General features: G+C 33.5%; 1 protein-coding gene across 1 annotated transcript; it reads left to right on the top strand.

The window, feature by feature from the left end:
* Positions 1-9,398: 9,398 nt before the first annotated feature.
* On the top strand, positions 9,399-21,658 carry LOC111060847 (peroxiredoxin-5, mitochondrial). The gene is made up of 4 exons (XM_022348532.2): positions 9,399-10,057; positions 12,831-12,965; positions 18,533-18,664; positions 21,080-21,658. Exons 1-4 carry the CDS (start codon positions 9,923-9,925, stop codon positions 21,269-21,271), a joined length of 594 nt encoding a protein of 197 aa, XP_022204224.2. The 5' UTR covers positions 9,399-9,922; the 3' UTR covers positions 21,272-21,658.
* The last annotated feature ends 1,040 nt before the right edge of the window (positions 21,659-22,698 follow it).

Below are 22,698 nucleotides of genomic sequence, written 5' to 3'. Positions count from 1 at the left end.
TACAGATAGAACAAAAAATTCACATTCAAAATACACACCAACAGCTGATTGGGATGCCTGCAAGATGGCTGAACCGACAAGCGCGCGACCTAAGGTTGTTTCATCCAGCTAAAAACTACAGAAACAGGATTCAGAAATTTAGACTTTTGCTCAAATACCGAGAAAAATGCTCAAAGTAGACTGAAAAATATTTATAAAAATAACATAGACAACAGAGAATATTTATTGTAGTATTCTTATGTTTTTTTTATTCATATGGATATCAAACAGTAATCATTCAACCTCAAAATTCGAATTTTATAATGTATATTTGCTACTTTTCTCATTGCTTGCAGTTAAAATAATAATTATCAATAGAAAAAACTATTTTCATTATTAAATTATGAGAATTCGTAAATGATGATTATTTAGTTATGATTTAGATGAACATTATTCTTGTTTTGGATTTCTAGATTGGGATTTTATCATAAATGTAGGGTAGCCATTGAAATGATTCTTATCTAAATCTAACCACAGTCATTGTTACCAACTTAATTTTTGATTTCGTGCACTAATCCTCCATATAACCCACCAACTACTTTGAGTTGCCATGTTGCAAATCTGGAGTGCAGAAAAGTTATTTGTGCAACTAGTGCGCAAAGTGCCACTTTGCTGCACTGAAAGAAATGTCTACGCACGAGCCGTGGGCGAGTGCAGAATGATGGTTTCTTGAGTGCAGCAAAGAAACTTTGCACATGTATTGCACATTAAATTTTTCCTACAGTTACCATAGAATGTGAAAAGTCAGTAATAGAAGGTGAACATGTCCTATACCAAATGAAATGTTTGTTTGTGCAAATCTTTAGTATTTTTAATGCTGATAATAAATATTGCAACCATTCAATGACAGAATTATTCTAAATTCAGTCTAAATGACAATAGAATGAATATTATAAAGTTATATGAGATTCAATTATAATAATACTTCATCTACAAGAAGTCATCAGCAAGTGTAGAAATGGCCATATTACTTGTCTGGATATGTTTTTTCGCCATCAATGAGCCTCACAAATGTTATACTTCACCCATGACTAACAGTTTAATATTCTCCTATCCAAAAACACAAAAGTTTTGCAGCAAAACTTTGCTTATACTTATATGGTGCGCATTAATATGTTTTATTGATTAATTTGTCTATGTGTTCAAAGCTGTAAGCTTATATTTTAATTTTTCTATTAATGTAAATAAATAAATAAGTTAATATGCCCAGGACTGATCAAGGATTAGGCTAGTGATCAGCCCTCAGGCCTCAGGACAGACTTAAGTCTAACCTGACCATTCTATGAAATTTTCATGTGTACTATTTATTCCAGTTCCAAATATCCTCAAGTTTGAGTCTGAATGAAATATTATACACAATTAGTGTAAAAATATAGTTTCAGCTTGTTTCTTCTTGTAAATACATTAGTAAACATGTCAATTTGATCGTTTTGCTTTTCTGGCCAAGCGACCAGTAGCAGCATGAAACATATAATATTAAGATTATACTGCATTATTTAAAACGTGATTGAATATATTATATGGACATTATATTTGGCTAAGCTCTAGCCGTGTGCTCCTCCTGTTATCTCAGTTATTATTGAAGATATCAACTCAAATTTTTTTAAATGAAAGAGGAAGACAAAATAAAGCGCGCTAGCATATTTTTATACCATTTGATTCAATTTTAATATTAGAAATAGCTGTTTCAAAACTAACCTTATTTTGAAGAAAGGACGATTCTAAATTATAATAATTTGTATCAACTATTCTACGAAAATGTGAGTAGAGATTTCTCGGGGAATTGAAGGACTGAATAACTTTTTTTTTAGTGTAAATATTTATGTTTCAAACCTAATGGATACATTATTGTTTTGAAAATATAACAATCACAGCTTTAGTATCACTAACATGAGTAACCTAACCACAAAAGTAAATAAAGATATAAAAATACTTAATTCCTTGATCATAAAAATGGTCGATAAATGTTTCCAATGTATTCTAGTTAAAAATATAGGCATCTCACACATAAAAAATCGTTTATGATAACTTGAATGGAAATAAAATACAGATATTGAATACTATCAAAACTTCTTGTTTCTTTACTGTTTCTTATTCAATATCTCGCGGTAATAATCAGCTGTTTTACAAAAATTTCCAGCCAGCAACATAATTCAGGTTTACCAACATTTCTTCTACTTTGCCGCACTCTACCGTCATAAAGCGTGTTAACTTTTTTGTGTTGTTATGTTGCAAATTTGGAGTGCGGCAAAGTACTTTGCCGCACTCAATCTACATTCCCGCACTCACTGGGTGTGGGAATAAGGTATTTTGCATACTATAATTGATGCGGGAATGAGCACTTTTTCGGGTAACTGTAGGAAAAAATTTTTTCCCGCACTAGAGTGGAAAAGTGATTCTTTGCATTCTGTAATCAGTGCAGGAATGGCCACTTTTCAAGGTAACTGTAGGAAATAGTTATTTGTGCAACTAGTGTGCAAAGTGACAGTTTGCTGCACTGAAAGAAACGTTCATGCCCGAACTGTAGCTGAGGGCAGAATGGCTTCATGAGTGCAGCAGAGGAACTCTGTGCACGTATTTCACATTACATTTTTCCTACAGTTACCATTGAATATGAAAAGTGAATAATTATTATGGGTGAAATGATGGCTGAAATCCATAGAATGTTTGTGTGTGTGATGCTTTTATTAATAACCTTAATTCATTTAAAAATTAATAATCCAATTGAAGTTAAAAATTCTCAGCCGAAGTTCTCATTTTTATTCATTAAAGAATCATAAAAAATACAGATAGAAAAAAAATTCACATTCAAAATACACACCAAAAGCTGATTGGGATGCCTGCAAGATGGCTGAACCGACAAGCGCGCGACATAGCGGGAAGAATTGTACCTAAGGTTGTTTCATCCAGCTAAAAACTACAGAAACAGGATTCAGAAATTTAGACTTTTGCTCAAATTACCGAGAAAAATGCTCAAAGTAGACTGAAAAATATTTATAAAAATAACATAAACAGAGATATTTATTGTAGTATTCTTATGTTTTTTTTATTCATATGGATATCAAACAGTAATCATTCAACCTCAAAATTCGAATTTTATAATGTATATTTGCTACTTTTCTCATTGCTTGCAGTTAAAATAATAATTATCAATAGAAAAAACTATTTTCATTATTAAATTATGAGAATTCGTAATGATGATTATTTAGTTATGATTTAGATGAACATTATTCTTGTTTTGGATTTCTAGATTGGGATTTTATCATAAATGTAGGGTAGCCATTGAAATGATTCTTATCTAAATCTAACCACAGTCATTGTTACCAACTTAATTTTTGATTTCGTGCACTAATCCTCCATATAACCCACCAACTACTTTGAGTTGCCATGTTGCAAATCTGGAGTGCAGAAAAGTTATTTGTGCAACTAGTGCGCAAAGTGCCACTTTGCTGCACTGAAAGAAATGTCTACGCACGAGCCATGGGCGAGTGCAGAATGATGGTTTCTTGAGTGCAGCAAAGAAACTTTGCACATGTATTGCACATTAAATTTTTCCTACAGTTACCATAGAATGTGAAAAGTCAGTAATAGACAGTGAACATGTCCTACACCAAATAAAATGTTTGTTTGTGCAAATCTTTAGTATTTTTAATGCTGATAATAAATATTGCAACCATTCAACGACAGAATTATTCTAAATTCAGTCTAAATGACAATAGAATGAATATTATAAAGTTATATGAGATTCAATTATAATAATACTTCATCTACAAGAAGTCATCAGCAAGTGTAGAAATGGCCATATTACTTGTCTGGATATGTTTTTTCGCCATCAATGAGCCTCACAAATGTTATACTTCACCCATGACTAACAGTTTAATATTCTCCTATCCAAAAACACAAAAGTTTTGCAGCAAAACTTTGCTTATACTTATATGGTGCGCATTAATATGTTTTATTGATTAATTTGTCTATGTGTTCAAAGCTGTAAGCTTATATTTTATTTTTCTATTAATGTAAATGAATAAATAAGTTAATATGCCCGGACTGATCAAGGATTAGGCTAGTGATCAGCCCTCAGGCCCAGGACAGACTTAAGTCTAACCTGACCATTCTATGAAATTTTCATGTGTACTATTTATTCCAGTTCCAAATATCCTCAAGTTTGAGTCTGAATGAATATTATACACAATTAGTGTAAAAATATAGTTTCAGCTTGTTTCTTCTTGTAAATACATTAGTAAACATGTCAATTTGATCGTTTTGCTTTTCTGGCCAAGCGACCAGTAGCAGCATGAAACATATAATATTAAGATTATACTTCATTATTTAAAACGTGATTGAATTATATTATATGGACATTATATTTGGCTAAGCTCTAGCCGTGTGCTCCTCCTGTTATCTCAGTTATTATTGAAGATATCAACTCAAATTTTTTTTAAATGAAAGAGGAAGACAAAATAAAGCGCGCTAGCATATTTTTATACCATTTGATCCAATTTTAATATTAGAAATAGCTGTTTCAAAACTAACCTTATTTTGAAGAAAGGACGATTCTAAATTATAATAATTTGTATCAACTATTCTACGAAAATGTGAGTAGAGATTTCTCGGGGAATTGAAGGACTGAATAACTTTTTTTTAGTTAAATATTTATGTTTCAAACCTAATGATACATTATTGTTTTGAAAATATAACAATCACAGCTTTAGTATCACTAACATGAGTAACCTAACCACAAAAGTAAATAAAGATATAAAAATACTTAATTCCTTGATCATAAAAATGGTCGATAAATGTTTCCAATGTATTCAGTTAAAAATATAGGCATCTCACACATAAAAAATCGTTTATGATAACTTGAATGGAAATAAAATACAGATATTGAATACTATCAAAACTTCTTGTTTCTTTACTGTTTCTTATTCAATATCTCGCGGTAATAATCAGCTGTTTTACAAAAATTTCCAGCCAGCAACATAATTCAGGTTTACCAACATTTCTTCTACTTTGCCGCACTCTACCGTCATAAAGCGTGTTAACTTTTTTGTGTTGTTATGTTGCAAATTTGGAGTGCGGCAAAGTACTTTGCCGCACTCAAATCTACATTCCCGCACTCACTGGGTGTGGGAATAAGGTATTTTGCATACTATAATTGATGCGGGAATGAGCACTTTTTCGGGTAACTGTAGGAAAAAATTTTTTCCCGCACTAGAGTGGAAAAGTGATTCTTTGCATTCTGTAATCAGTGCAGGAATGGCCACTTTTCAAGGTAACTGTAGGAAATAGTTATTTGTGCAACTAGTGTGCAAAGTGACAGTTTGCTGCACCGAAAGAAACGTTTATGCCCGAACTGTAGGCGAGGGCGGAATGGCTTCTTGAGTGCAGCAGAGGAACTCTGTGCACATATTTCACATTACATTTTTCCTACAGTTACCATTGAATATGAAAAGTGAATAATTATTATGGGTGAAATGATGGCTGAAATCCATAGAATTTTTGTGTGTGTGATGCTTTTATTAATAACCTTAATTCATTTAAAAATTAATAATCCAATTGAAGTTAAAAATTCTCAGCCGAAGTTCTCATTTTTATTCATTCAAGAATCATAAAAAATACAGATAGAAAAAAAATTCACATTCAAAATACACACCAAAAGCTGATTGGGATGCCTGCAAGATGGCTGAACCGACAAGCGCGCGACATAGCGGGAAGAATTGTACCTAAGGTTGTTTCATCCAGCTAAAAACTACAGAAACAGATTCAGAAATTTAGACTTTTGCTCAAATTACCGAGAAAAATGCTCAAAGTAGACTGAAAAATATTTATAAAAATAACATAAACAGAGAATATTTATTGTAGTATTCTTATGTTTTTTTTATTCATATGGATATCAAACAGTAATCATTCAACCTCAAAATTCGAATTTTATAATGTATATTTGCTACTTTTCTCATTGCTTGCAGTTAAAATAATAATTATCAATAGAAAAAACTATTTTCATTATTAAATTATGAGAATTCGTAATGATGATTATTTAGTTATGATTTAGATGAACATTATTCTTGTTTTGGATTTCTAGATTGGGATTTTATCATAAATGTAGGGTAGCCATTGAAATGATTCTTATCTAAATCTAACCACAGTCATTGTTACCAACTTAATTTTTGATTTCGTGCACTAATCCTCCATATAACCCACCAACTACTTTGAGTTGCCATGTTGCAAATCTGGAGTGCAGAAAAGTTATTTGTGCAACTAGTGCGCAAAGTGCCACTTTGCTGCACTGAAAGAAATGTCTACGCACGAGCCATGGGCGAGTGCAGAATGATGGTTTCTTGAGTGCAGCAAAGAAACTTTGCACATGTATTGCACATTAAATTTTTCCTACAGTTACCATAGAATGTGAAAAGTCAGTAATAGACAGTGAACATGTCCTACACCAAATAAAATGTTTGTTTGTGCAAATCTTTAGTATTTTTAATGCTGATAATAAATATTGCAACCATTCAACGACAGAATTATTCTAAATTCAGTCTAAATGACAATAGAATGAATATTATAAAGTTATATGAGATTCAATTATAATAATACTTCATCTACAAGAAGTCATCAGCAAGTGTAGAAATGGCCATATTACTTGTCTGGATATGTTTTTTCGCCATCAATGAGCCTCACAAATGTTATACTTCACCCATGACTAACAGTTTAATATTCTCCTATCCAAAAACACAAAAGTTTTGCAGCAAAACTTTGCTTATACTTATATGGTGCGCATTAATATTTTTTATTGATTAATTTGTCTATGTGTTCAAAGCTGTAAGATTATCTCTATGATTTTTGTGAGATCGGACACGATCAGCTGTTATTCAAGGTCATTTTACAGCCCTAGGGCCATAAAGTTTTACCGGCCTGGTCGGAAAACAATCACTTTCGGCCTCCATATGACGCACGTAAACCAGCTCATTACATCCAAGTGTGGCGAAAACTATTTTTCCTACAGTTACCTTGAAAAGTGGCCATTCCTGCACTGATTACAGAACACAAAGAATCACTTTTCCGCTCTAGTGCGGGAAAATTTTTTCCTGCACTCCACATTTGCAACATGGCAACACAAAATAGTTGGTAGGTTATATGGAGGATTAGTGCACGAAAACAAAAAATATGTTGGTAACAATGACTGTGGTTTGATTTAGATAGGAATCATTTCAATGGCTACCCTACATTTATGATAAGTTCCCAATCTAGAAATCCAAAACAAGAATACTGTTTATCTAATAATAATAACTTATCATTTAATAATAAATAATGTTTATTTTCTATTTACAGTAATAATTATTTCAACTATAAGCAATGAGAAATGTAGCAAACACACATTATGAAATTCAAATTTTCAGGTTAAATAATTACCGTTCAAAATCCATGTCAATAAAATTAATAAAATAACATTAGAATATACTACAATAAAATATTTTCTGTTGTCTATGTTATTTTATAAATATTTTTTAGTTTACTTTATTATTTTTCGGTAATTTAGTAAGTTAACCATGTCTAAATATCTGAATACTGTTTTTAGTTGGATGAAACGAAGTTAGGTACGATTCTTCCCGCTAGGTCGCGCGCTTGTCGGTTCAGCCATTCAGCCATGCTGTTGGCGTGTATTTTGAATGCAATTTTTTGTTTTATCTGTATTTTTTCTGATTCTTGAATGAATAAAGATGAGAACTTTGGCTGAGAATTTTCAACTTCAATTGGATTATTAATTTTTAAATGAATTAAGGTTGTTATTAATAACAGCATCACACACACAAACATTTGATGGATTTCAGCCATCATTTTATCCATAATTACCCACTTTTCATATTTAATGGTAACTGTAGGAAAAATTAAATGTGAAATAAGTGCACAAAGTTCCTCTGCTGCACTCAAGAAACCATTCCGCCCTCGCCTATGGCTCGGGCGTAAACGTTTCTTTTGGTGCAGCAAACTGTCACTTTGCGCACTAGTTGCACAAATAACTATTTCCTACAGTTACCTTGAAAAGTGGCCATTCCTGCACTGATTACAGAATGCAAAGAATCACTTTTCCGCTCCAGTGCGGGAATAGTTATTTGTGCAACTAGTGCAAAAAGTGACAGTTTGCTGCACCGAAAGAAACGTTTATGCCCAAGCCGTAGGTGAGGGCGGAATGGTTTCTTGAGTGCAGCAGAGGAACTTTGCACATGTATTTCACATTAAGTTTTTCCTACAGTTACCATTGAATATGAAAAGTGGGTAATTATGAGTAAAATTTCCTGAAATCCATCAAATGTTTTTCTGTGGAATTTTATTATCAATAAAAGCCTTAATTTATTTAAAATTGAATAATAATAATTGAATTATAATGATTAGTAATTCAATTGAAAATTTATCTGACTGCTTGAAGGGGGTTTATCTTATGTAAGCATTGAACTATAATCAAGGCACATAATGGCAAGGCAATGCCGTTGTCCACTGTCATTATAACGTGGGCCTCACTATGAGTGTTACCAACTTAATTTTGATTTTCCTGCACTGGTGCTCCATATAACCTACTAACTATTTTTCGTTGTCATGCTGCAAATCTAGAGTACGCAAAGTACTCACTTTGCACACTAGTGCGGAAAAGTGATTCTTTACGGCCTGCAATCAGTGCAGAAATGGTCAATTTTCAAGGTATCTGTGGGAAAAATTTTTTTTCCTACAGTTACCCGAAAAAGTGCTCATTCCCGCGTCAATAATTATAGTACGCAAAATACCTTATTCCCACACCCAGTGCGGGAATGTAGATTTGAGTGCGGCAAAGTACTTTGCCACACTCCAAATTTGCAACATAACAACACAATAGTTATATTCAGCAGGGAAGGGCCTATATTAATTTCAAGCAAGGTGGATATTTTCTTCTATTAGATAAAATGCAAAACATTTTTTCTACAGTTGCCCAAAAAAGTGCTCATTCTCACATCAATATTATAGTATGCAAAATACCTTATTCCCACACCCAGTGCGGGAATGTAGATTTGAGTGCGGCAAAGTACCTACTTTGCCGCACTCCAAATATTGTAGTGCTTCTTTCCTCTGTGATCTGATCAAAGTTACCCTGATTCAGGGCTACGACTATCCATATTGAACATCGTTGATTTCGGATGACAAAGATTTGGAGATGAACAGATTTGAATATTTTTTCGCGAGGTGTGACAAAAGTGACCCCGGTCGTGCTGAAAAAGATTCAAGGTTGATGGATTATTCGATTTTTCTTTGATAAAATTGGAAAAATGGGATGTCTCAATAGGTGAAAATTATATATATAAAAAATAACGGGGAGAATGTACGGTATTTTTTCATTTTTTCATAGTTACTGTACTGTACGTATGTTGAATAAATTATTATACTCATCGTTAATGTCGAGACGTGCAGAAAACGTGAAATACTAAAATAAGTTACTATATTATAGAAACGTTTTGGTTTTTAAAAGATTGAATCAAGGTTTATGAATAAGTTGATTTGTTGAGCGGTTGTAGTCTGTTAGAGTTGAGCACACATAATTTATTTCAAAATTACCGCTTCCTTCAATGCGTCATGAATATCCAATAATCGTTTAACACGAAAAAATTATATAACATATTTCAAAAAATCTCATTATTTTTCTTTCAAGCCATATCGATTTTCAAGTTGCTGAATGTTTTAAAAACTAATGTCAGTTTTGCGTTTTGGTTCGTCTGCTACACTACAACGGATAGATCAATTTTTTATTCAAGCTCAAGGTTATTGAATACGGCATTGCATTGCAGTTTGATATCGTATTATTATTTCATCAGTCTGTTTTCTTTCTTTTTATATTGGACAGTTTCATCATTTTTTATAAATGCAATCGATTCTTGCTAAGCACCTGTGTTTGGTTTTAACGAAAAATACCGGTTGTAACACCTTTACTCGGACATTCCTACCTGAAGCTTCACGTCGAATTCATCTGTCTTGCTCGCTCAATATGCCCGCTAAGGTAATTTATTACTATTTAATTCAGGTACCTACTAGATAACTAAACATATAACCAATGCAAATATTATCATGCTTGAATCATAGAAATTTTTTAAAGTACCTATTGGCTACAATACGACCTAATTTTAGTAATATTACACAATTATAGAATTTTTAGCCTTCCAAGTTGCCGGTTCCCCATAATATTTCATTTTATGTTGTCTGACGTTTAGACGTTTGATGTTTCAGAACTATTTTAATTACTTGGTATACTTACTAATAACAATTTTATGGGCTAAGTAAACTTAGAATTGTTGAAGTTACAATAGCAGTTATGTTAGTTTATTGGTTAACCTCAAATTATAATTTAATTCTCTTTAATCAGAATATTATTATATACATTTGACTTACGGTAATATAAGTAACTTAAATTACTGTTCATTGATGAAATCTGTGATTCCTTACGTCAATAATTTGTAATTGATTTTGAATGTTAAAAATTACTTTGGTTAACCAAGTTAGGTTATGGAAACAATCTTACCTACCTAGCTTGTAATAAATTAAGGTGATCCACGTATCAAAAAATTAACTACTCGCCTACCTAACTTGAACTTAATTTAAAGAGACTATTAAGAACTTTTTGTGATTATATAGACCTAGAATAGAATTGATGAATGGTTACAAACCAAATTATTATCTCAGTTTGTGTAAATTTATTCAACTTGGACCCATAAAGGCTGCACTTTAGTATATGAGCCGCTGAATCTAGCATTGAGACCTACATAGATCGATAGAGGAGATCAAGAAGAGATCAACCATGTATAACATTGTTGTCGATTTCCAAGGATTAGCTGAAAAAACAGGGCGGAAAATTCAAAATTTTTATTTTTAATAATTTTTTTATGGCTACAATATGTTTAAAACTGGTGCAATCTTATGTAAAATTTGACGAGGAATCCAACGAAACTAATTTCAGGTTCGTAACTTCAGTAGTTTTTGAGATATTGCAAAAAATGTCTGAAAAAGTGCAAATTTTTGGTTTAAAAGAGGTGAACCTGTTTGCATGGTGATTGATAGGTATTTTAAACTATTGGATTCAGTAGAATGATAAATTATAAAGAAAAAATGTCCAGTCACTTGATTACCTAAACTCAAAATTGTTCGAGATATTTGGGCAAATAAAAATATTGCAACTCCATTTTTTGCTACCTAGGGAGAACTTAGGTTAGAAAAAACTCAGATTGGGGAAAGCTTAGGTTAGGAGGAGCTCGGATCAGGAAAATATTAGGTTAGGGGAATCTTAGGTTAGGAAAAGCTTAGATTAGGGGAAGCTTAGGTTAGGAGAAGCTAGGGTCAGGAAAAGCTTAGGTTAGGGGAATCTTAGTTCAGGAAAAGCTTATATTAGGAAAAAAAGCTTAGGTTGGGAAAAGCTTAGATTAGGAAAAGCTCATGTTGGGAAAAAGCTAAGGTTGGGAAAAGCTTAGGTTAGGGAAAGCTGGGTCTGAGAAAAGCTTAGGTCAGGGAAAGATGGGTTAGGAAAACTTGCATTAAAAAGAGCCCAACTTAGGAAAAGCTTAGGTTAGGAAAAAGCTTAGGCTAGGAAAAGCTTAGATTGGGAAAAGCTAAGGTTAGGGAAAGCATAGGTTAGGAAAAGCTCAGTTAGGGGAAGCTGGGTCTGGCGAAAGCTTGGGTTAGGAAATGTTTGGATTAGAAAAAGCTTAAGTTAGGAGAAGCTTAGGTTAGGGGAAGCTGGGTCTAAGGAAAGCTTAGGTTGAGGAAAGCTTGGGTTGAGAAAACGTAGATAAGGAAAAGCTTAGGTTAGGGAAAGCTTTAGTTAGGAAAAGCTTACATTGGGAAAAAGCGTAGGTTAGGAAAAGCTTGATTTGATTCAATTATTTTTACAATCTTTTAAAGCTTCTGAATTGCATTGGAAGCTGAATAAAATGTGATCCTCAATATCGGTCTGCACTATGCCTATGCAAACATATTGAACTCTTCTAAAGCTAAAATACTACATTTTCTTGTATTTTTTCCAAATATCTTAATAATCTATAAAAATTTCTAACCTCAAATCTATTTTAATGAATTCCCTGCAAAAATCCCAATGAGATTTAGCCAATTTAGTAGTCACAAAAAGTAGTAAAGAAAGAAAAATTAAATTTGAGAATTGAAGAGTAACTTATTGAGTGTGCAATTTTTTTTATTTTCCCAAATATCTCGAACAATTTTGAGTTTAGGCTATCAAGTGACTTGACATTTTTTCTTTAGAATTCATCATTCTACTAAATCCAATAGTTTAAAATACCTATTAATTATTATGAAAACAAGTTAACCTTTTTTAAAGCAAAAAATTTGCATTTTTCTGCACATTTTTTGCAATATCTCAAAAACTACTGAAGTTACGAACCTGAAATTAGTTTCATTGGATTCCTCGTCGAATTTTACATAAGATTGCACTAGTTTTAAACATATTTAAGCCATAAAAAAATTATTAAAAATAAAAATTGATATAAAAATTTTGAACTTTCCGCCATGTTTTTTCAGCTAATCCTTGAAAATCGACAACAATGTTATACATGGTTGATCTCGTATTGATCTCCTCTATCGATCTATGTAGGTCTCAATGCTAGATTCCGCGGCCCATAAACTAAAGTGCCCCCCCTATAAATAATAAATAGTCTTCAATTTAAAAACTTGTAAAAGAACAATTCAGCATTTGATAAACGTCTATTACATTTTTTACATGGTCTATTATCAAAGTTTTTTATTTACTTCAAAGAACTATGTTGTTTCAGGAAGGAGATAAAATTCCAGCAATTGAGCTTTACGAAAACACACCAGCCAACAAAGTAAACCTTCAGGATGAAACCAGTAATAAAAAGGTCATACTTTTCGGAGTTCCAGGTGCTTTTACGCCTGGCTGCTCAAAGGTTATTATCTTATATTTATCACTATCTGTCTTTCAACAACTTTACCATCGTTCATGTTTTTATTCTATTGAATTTTGACTATTTCATCCAAAGGTCACTAGGTTTACTCTCATTGAGAGACTGATCAAATTTCAAAATTACTGTTAATCTTAGTATACTAGTTAAACTTAATCCTAAGACCATCTATATCCAAGTTGACATCTGCCCGCTCCAACTAGAAACTTCTAGGAAAATCGATCCTTAATATAAATTATCCTTCTGTAGCTCCATGCCTCTCCTATCGTTCCACCTGTTGCAACCATCTCTGACTGGGTCGACTTCCTGGAGTTTGGGTTGGACACCAACAATTTCTTCAGTTTGAACTCTTCTCAGTACATGGCATAGGTCTAGCCAGTCCCTCGGCTTTTTTCTACCAGTTCACCCATAATTGGACAAAATTCTTGGACCGTGGTGAAGACTCCGGAAGTAACAAGTAAGTAAGTAAAGTCACAATACCTGCGCTGTTGTAGGATTCCTAATTTATTTGTTATGTTTTCTCCCCCATTCCCGTTGCTCGTGTGTGAATAGAATAGAATTCATATTCTAAGCCCTATAAGTGAACCCTTAAATCTCACGCAGGACTTTATTTCCAAATACTTTAATCTTTTCCTTTTCATTATTGTTATTATCCATGTTTAAGACCCACATAATAGTACCGAACAAATAATTGTTTAAAGGCCTATTATTATTATTATTTTTGAAGGGACGGATTCAAGTATCCAAAGGTTCAAAGAACCCCACACGTCAACCGAAGCTTATTGTGTTCCCAAGTAGTATGTTAGTTAGGCAAACCAAAACCTGTTTCCTTTACAAGAACCAGGAGTTTTTTTCCTATGCTAACATCCCATTCATCACCTGGTTGCTTGTCGCAATCCAGTGTAATATGCTTGGCAGTCTCTTCAGACTGATTAGTCCTCGTGACCTACGTGAGTTCCACTCCTGGCCTTCCTTGAAGGTCCGGCTGAGGAAGGGGCGGCCAAGTTGCCTCTAGGGCGCCTGGCCACCCTTGACTCAGCCTCTTGACCCACATTTGTGCCTGAAGTTTCACCCATCTCTGGTCTCTTGGGTTTTTTCTTTCTGCCCCTCCGAAACTTCACAGGTTCAAAAGCCTCACCTCTCCCAAGAAGTTTTGCCTAAATGGCCGTCCTTCTTAGAGCATTGTTGAGTTTTGGCCTCTCCACCCATAAACTCGTGACCTACGTGAGTTCCACTCCTGGCTTTTTTGTAGGTCCTTCCGCTGAAGGAGGGGTCGCCAAATCGCCTCTAGGGCACCCTCGACTCAGCCTCTTGACCTACATTTGGGCCTCGAATTTCACCCATCTCTGGTATCTTGGGTTTCTTTTTTTTGCCCCTCCGAAACTGCCCTGATGGGGTAGATCCCGTGGGTTTGAAGGCAAGGCAACTTCTGGAGTTGCCTTGGGGTCCCTTTTAGTCGCCTCCTTCGACAATCAGGGATATTGTGGGTGAATCCTGGTGTTATACACATTCGTGAGTATGATGTTCGACTCAAAGCTCTCCCAACCCACAGGGGGCAAAGTTGTTTATATAGTCCAAGCTTTTTTTGTGGGTTGGGGACTTTGATGAAGGCCCTTACTAATTTGATGCAGATATGTATACACATGTTTGCTGAGTAATACATTCATCCTGTTTTTCATCTTTACTTAATATTATCTATTATCTTATTCAATTAATATTTTGACAAGGTTGATATCCTTGTCCTTCAGACCGTGGACTGGTTTTAATTTATATTCAATTTGTCTCTTCATAGGTTAAATGTAAAAGTGCTCATTTATTTCCAATCCATCTTCAATAATGAATCCTGACCAGTAAATAATTAATTTAGTAAGTGTCTGATAATTTGAATGAATGAATTCAAAGTTCAAAGTATCTTGTTTCATAATTGAGAAGAGGATTCATAATTGAGAGGAGATAATTGACAAGAGGGTTTAATAATTCGAGTCTTCTCTCACTTCATTTTTTTAACATATAAATGAAGGCACCTTACAATAACAAGGTCTTTTACTCTTTCAGCTTATTTCTCTTATCACAGCCATCATACAATAACAGCCACTGTACATGGCCATATAATGCACTATAAATTAGCTATATAACTTGGGAATGTATTTTCTCAATATGAAACACGGCATCTGAGAATAAGAATCTTTTATTGCCTCTGTTCTGCCTATAGGGCTATAAAACTTATGCTCATAAAATATGAGCTATAACCTTCATGTTGTATGATCAAATTTCCTTCAAAATATGATCATATCTCAAGAATACAAATAAGAAGCAGATCTTCTATTGATCAGAGGATCATTGAAGTCTTGAATCATTCTAACAGTTGAGTGTGAATTATTGAGCAATAAAAGCATATAATATTCGAAACAAAAGTGATAACAATTCATAAAGCATTGAATTAAACATAGAGAATAATTTATTAAATGCAGATAATAATGAATTAGTATGTTGGTTTTTAAACAAAGTAGGGCTTCAAATCAAAATGCAATCATGACTACTTGAATTTCGCATAAAGCAGGTCATTATGCAAGGAAAATTGCTATGTCATAGCTTTTTATCACTTGAAAATAGGACTGCTAACATAATTAGTGTGATTATAAAAATTATGGCATTGATAAAATATTAAAAGCCAAAGGTTATTTTCTAAAAAGTTATCTGTTCTGACCTCAATTAAATTGTTTATTATTTTTCACATTATTAATCATCTGTCTAATGCAAAGGATATATTCCTATACCTTGTCTACTTCAATCGATTTTTCTATTTTGTATAATTTTTCTCTAGTGAATTAGATGCATTGTCTCATTGCCATATAATTTGTATCTTTCTTTATCATGATATTTTATGCCGAACAGTTCACAATCATACATTGTTAATTATACTTCCTGTTGATTTACTTGATCCCATATAAGAAAACAGAAAAGGTTTTCAAAATATGAATGAAACGAATTCACAAATTTGATTTTTTTTAATAGTTGAATATTTCCTATTATGGAGTTATCTTACAACTATGCACATTATTGTGAAAATACAACAAAATTATTACCGGTAAGTCCGATTAGATTAATACTATTGTAATGTTCTAAATTTGCCCATACTGCTCCTAGCTGGTGAAGGCGGTAGAAAACTGATCTTTTTTTGAAGAATTGAAATTTTTTCAATAACTTGAAAAAATTCATTTTGAAAAGGTGTGCGACAATATTTTGTAATTCATTCAAATCATTCATTGTAGCATAAAGTCAATTTTTGCAAGCATTCCAGTAGTAAATAACTGGAAAACTCTGATCATCTCTGAAAGAGGTACCGTAGTAATTTAGTTATCGGATCAATAATGAGAAAAGTGAAACGGTTTATTTTTAACTAATCTGTTTGTTTTATTGATTTGTCTCGGCTTCTTGTGCGTGATGGTTGTTGAATAGTTTATGACTGTTGTCTTTAATGCCTCTTACCACTGTGAATAATTGATTAACTCTCTTATAATAGCAGATATATTCTGATGGCTTTATACATTAGAGATAACAAAACATATTCATTTGTTGATAATATTTTTTTTATCAAGTTATAGTTTTAGTATATAATCATGAAATATAATTTCATGATATCCATGTATTTCTATGTTCAACTTCTCATCGTAGTTATTTTTCCATTGTCATTATTAAAAATTATTATTTAAACGTGAAGCAGTTATCTGTTTCCATTTAGCCATAGCTATGGTAATCTTCAGGCAAAAAGGAGGTCAAATTCTATTCTTACCGTATGATCAAAGACTCCATTCAAGGAGGTCAAATTCTATTCTCACCGTATGATCAAAGACTCCATTCTAGAGGCACAGACTCAGTTACATTTATTTTTGTATTATGAAGATACATTTAACTTCTTAGAGCACATGTCAAATTCATATGACAAAAGTTTGGTTTTAGAGTGGAAGAAGCCTTTCTTATTTAGCTAAAAACTTTTTCGAATGTTTTTTCTTGTGAAATTTCATGTTTCGAAAAAGTATTACTGAAACGGTTATATTTATGAAAATATTGATGACCTTCTTAGACTGTAGTATGCATTTAAAGTATATTATATACATACCTACCTACATACTTATTTATTCATTAGTCATGAACAATAATACTAACCATATCGACAATTATCATATGATGCATTTAAAAGCAAATAATCAGTATTACAAAATATAAAATAAAATAATACACAATAAAATAACCGGGAGAGGTTTGACTCAATGGTCGCGCTGTTAAGCTATCGCTTAGATAAGTTGCGAATCATGCGCCTGGTACTTCCGTTGGAAAGGAGACCGCTTGAGCCAGCTCCTCTGAAAATGATTCATGAGTTGTAAAATCGCTTCTCGGTGGTTCGGGACCAACCTTGAGCTGTAGGTCCATTCCTCTCATTGTCATTCGCCTCATTACCCACGTACAAGCCTAGAGCTCATGTGGGTATCACCCTCAGCAAAAAAAAAAGAATTATTGATGTGTGATTTATTCTGTACACAGGCAGTATGAAGCCTAGTAAACCTAGTAATGAAATAATGGGCCATATGAATAAAGTTGAGCATTTGCTTATACTTCTATAAAATGGAGCATTTGCTCCATTTTCTATGAATAAACTTGAGCAAAACCTTTTGCTCATGCTCATCAAAAAAATAGTTTGAGCATTTGCTCAAAAGTAAAAGCTTATACTTAAAATTGTATGAATAAACTAGATCATTTGCTCAACTTTTGAAGCAAATGCTTCAAAAACGGTGAGTCTAGTCTAGAGCAGCTTATCACCTTTTGCTCATAGTAAAATGGCTCAACTAATTCGTATGAGGAAGAGGAAAATATACCAGATACGATCATAACCAATAGTTGAGAACTATAAAACTCTTTTTAGATTCAACCATGATATATATCACCATTATTCCTACAAAAGAATAAATAAAAAGATACCTGAAAGGTAACCATCAAGGTATAAAGGTAGCCATCACAAAATAGGAAATAGGCATTTAAGAAGATGAGAGTGTAGACGATTATTAGAAGGCTATTGATATCATAAGAATATGCTGAAGATTATTATAGAGATGTCATTTTTTCACGCTATTGGCTATTATTTCAAAATTCTAAACTCAACTAACCTAAAATTCTATTCATTTCATAAATAGAAAACAGAGCAGACAACGCAAACACAAGCGGTGCCCCCTACTTGCATATTTAGCGCTTCCGAGAGCTATAAAAACAAAGTAAGGCTACAAAAGCGAATCAGCTGATGGAAAATCTTTAAAATACGTGAGCATTATTGCTCTAGAGTTCAGGAGCATAAGGTAAGAGTAAAGCTTATTCATATAAAAATGAGCAAATGCTTTTGCTTCTACCTTTTGCTCATGAGCCAAACCTTATGCTCCATGCTCTTGCTCATGAGCATTTGCTCTGGTTTTATTCATATGGGCCAATGACTGACCAAAACTCTTGAGTGTGTCTAATAATTTTTAGATCACGGTGTGACTTACTCATATTTTGTGTTGCAGACGCATCTACCAGGCTACGTAGAGTCAGCTGATGATTTCAAAGCGAAGGGCTTTTCAGAAATATTTTGTATTTCCGTAAATGACCCCTTTGTCATGGCTGCTTGGGGAGAGGCTCACAAAGTGCAAGGAAAGGTGTGTATGTTCTGTCCTGCTACAGTCCTTTTTATATATGAAAAACATTATTGAAAATGTAATGTCAGGCATGGTGGCAATTTCATGGTTCATAAACTTAACTGCGGGTTGAAAAAAAATAACCTTATCAGTCCAATATATGTATAGGATGTATTTATGTGAGTCCTATCTATATGTGATACCGTTATCATTTCCATATGTGCAGGTTACTTCGAAAAATATGTTAGTCGATGGAAAATCTAGATTGAATCTGAAGTAAAAGTGGTGTCGTTTCGACAGAAGTGCACTAATTATAATTTCACAAATATTGTAACTGCTACAAGTAGGGGCAGTCAAACCGCACGATTTAAGAATGCTAGTCTATTTAAGGGGTTTGCAGGTAATATTGGGGGAAGCAGCAGTGAGCAGAACGTTCTGCACGTTTGTAAGTTAGTAACTATGGAGAGGTGGACTGGTGAACAGCGCGGTTTCATTGCCACAGCTTGTTTAGAAAATGGCACAAGTTTCATCTGCACATATCGTTTGTTCCGCTTAAATTTTTATCTTCCACCTCGTGCGCCTTTTCCAAGCAGGAAAGTCATTCCTGTTTGCACTAACAGTTTTAAAACAACGGGTAAACAACAGTTACAAGGGGTGGTAGTGTTAACTGTTAGAACTACATGTCACAAGAAGTTCGTGCAATAACACCAGAGGTGTCACGGCATGTCAGTGAGACTTAGACAATGTTTGCAAAGTAATGGTCGCCACCTTACTGGAGTGATATTCAAAAAGTAACATTTTTTCTGTATACAACCATAATCTCCATTTGTGTTCTTATGATTTGTAGGAATAGATGGCTTAAAAATATTACTGTGAATATTATTCTATTATCTAAAGTAGTGCCGTTAGACAGTATGTAGGCCTATACTGTGCCCGTCTTGTTTACGGCAATCAATTTTAAGAAAAAAGTTGTTTCTTCTTGCTGTTGCGCTATACTGATACTGTTACTACCCAAATAGCGTTACTCGAATCGGTCTCTCGGTGACGCAGCGTATTTTTTCAAATGGTACACACAGACTAGAATATTCCAGAATCTGCATCTGGACGACTGCGTTGTTTGGCGACTCGACAGTCACTAACAGAATTGATTTTAGACTGTTTTTAATAAAATTAGAAGTTGTGCGCAGTAGAGGGAACTTGAAAAAGCACATACTGTATTCAGTTAAAGGCTTGGTAGAAATAATCCGATTATTACAATTTCAAATGAGTCGAACGGCTACTGGCAACTAGAGTAGTGGCAAAGAACATAACACGCGACTGAAGTCGTACGGTCTGATGGACTGGAGTATCCGCGACTCTGATCGTACGATTTCAGTAGCGACAATGTGCATAGAGCCTAAGAGATTATTCTAGAAGTAATTATGATTAAATAGAGAAATAGGCTATTCGAGTGTGGTCACCACTTCAAAACATCATAAAGTGTGGACAACTCTGGTATGGCAATAAATGGTTTGAGCCGCACTCCCACTATGCAGAGCAAGTGTGAACACATCGGCAATGCCGCTTGCAAAACTGAGACGTGTTCGGAAGTGAGTAAACATATATATGTCGTCTGAATTTTATTGTGAAGTAGCATTGTTGTTGAATATTATATTTGTACGTGAATAGTGCACAAAAATGTAGATTGTTATTTTGGAAACCCTGTCTCTTGTGAATCCCCACTTCACCAGATAACTCGAGAAACGATCACCCGTAATTTTCCCAAATTGACTTTAAAATTTCTTTGTCTTTACACTGTCACGAATAAAAGTAGATGTTATTCTGTCCAGATCTATGCTAGTGAAAGTTGGAAAATGCAATTTTTGAGGTTTATAGGGCAAGGATGAACATACATAAATAAACTTATGTTTGTGCCTTAAAACGAACTCATATTATTATTATATTAGTTTCTTTTTTTTGAAAATATCATTCGAGTACTTTCAGGCTCTCAGCGACTCCTCCCCGGCACACGGATAAATAATCCAAGCTTTTGATCCTTGTATGTACTTAGTAAAGAAATAACATTTCCAAGAATTACAAAAATGTGTCTTTTCAAATGTCTTTTACCCTTATTGAATGCAAGATCTGGCTGTTCTATCTTTGTACAAAAGTACTAAGATACTTAGTGCAAAGTAATATTGTAAAATATACTCGAGAAGATTGAACTGGAGTCACGCGTCTTTACCATTTGAATGATGTTGACCATCACTTTGTAAAATATAGTTATTATATCCGAGTGTGTTGCTGTTGTTTTTAATTTGCAAAAATCCATGTGTATTACTTTCTTCTTTGGTTAACAGCCATTGGGCTGGTTGGCAGCATCATTTACTGTCCATGCCGATATTATTCCTTTTGTTATTTATATTATTTTTTATAGTGTATTGCTTCGTATTACAGGTGCGCATGTTGGGGGACCCAACGGGTGACTTCACAAAGAGTCTCGGCATTGAGCAGGTGCTTCCCCCTCTTGGCGGTCTGCGATCGAAGCGTTTCTCGATGATTGTCGAGAACGGAGTGATCACCAAAGTGAACGTCGAGCCCGATGGCACAGGCTTGAGCTGTTCGCTCGCCAACAACCTGCAAATATAATCCATCCAACCAGCAGTCATCACCTTACTCGTATGCTCTGTGCAGATTACTCTAGATTAGGTCATGCTGTCAGAATATTATCAGATAGTATTAAACTAAATAATGCATCAATCAACTAAATGATGTTACACATATTGAATAGCTGCAAGTAAAAATAAACCGTTCCTAAAACACTTATAATACATCGAACCTAACTGTCTTTGTAACTAACCCTATCCTATCATGTATCTTCTATCTCACTCTATGTATAATTTATCCTTTATTATTTATCATTCTGCTTCTTAGAAGAATCTATGTAGCCTATTGCTGCTCCATTACTTACCTCTTGTGTGATCAATCGGACTAATTGTAATTTTTAAATAAATATTTTTATTTTATTATACCCCATTTTATATGATTTTTCAATTTTTCCGAAGATATAGATATCATAATATATGAAGTATTAATTAACAAAGATTCTCTCATTCAAATCAATTATCAATTTATAGTTATTTTTCAAAAAAAAATTTCATGGTAATCAAGTAATATTAATACTTATGAAAGTGGGAATAATAATCATAATCGATCAACAATTTCTCTAAGATCCAAATGAGGATTTGCTACCAAAATGTACCTTTTTCTGTCTCGAAAACGTTCAAAACTTTCTCACGATAGTTCGGGAGTAGTTTTCCTAGTAACATCCTATTCTTTGAAATAAACCTTGCGCAAATGAACGCGTGAAGTGGGTGCCGAACGATTTCAGAGCCGATATTTATTCAAAAAAATAAAAAATCGGTGTGTGTAAAGCCAAAGGCGGAGATTATTAGCATTTTCTAATTTAAATACTTATCATGAATGATATTGATTAGAGCTCAGCAGATTCTTCAAAATTTCCGATTGGGCCATATTATGCATGTATATGAAATGTTTCAGCAATAGACAGACAAACATCGTGAGTGGTTTTCTTACATTAAAATAAAGAAAAAAGTTCCAGTAAACATAGGTTTTACAATTCTATGTTCCCGGGATAATAATGGCGGAAGATTGCTTATTTCTATCAAAAGTTGAATTTTATATTCTATGTGGCCTTATGAGGGTACTAAAATCAACAATTCACGTGAAATTAGCTGAGAAATCGCATAAAACCAATTTGAAATACGCAACTTCAATGATTGTTGAGATAAAAGGCACATAAACCTCATAATTATATTTTGTTTTTCAATCGAAGCAGAGATTTTTCAAATGTGCTATTTTTTGTCTGTTCTGTCTCCTTTGTGTTTTACACAAAAAAAGTAACTTAAGATTTCTTCTTCAGAATCAAATTAAAGTACATATTTATATTTCCCTCTGATTTAAAATACCGTTAAACAATAAGTACCCTAGTTTTATCATTTTGAAATTGGAAAATTACATTTTTCTCATTATCTCAACATTCATTGAACTTAAAT

This window comes from Nilaparvata lugens, chromosome 5, assembly GCF_014356525.2.
Source record: "Nilaparvata lugens isolate BPH chromosome 5, ASM1435652v1, whole genome shotgun sequence".
NCBI lineage: Eukaryota > Metazoa > Arthropoda > Insecta > Hemiptera > Delphacidae > Nilaparvata > Nilaparvata lugens.
The sequence above is the reverse complement of the archived record's forward strand: the minus strand, read 5'-3'. Positions and strand labels throughout refer to the sequence as shown.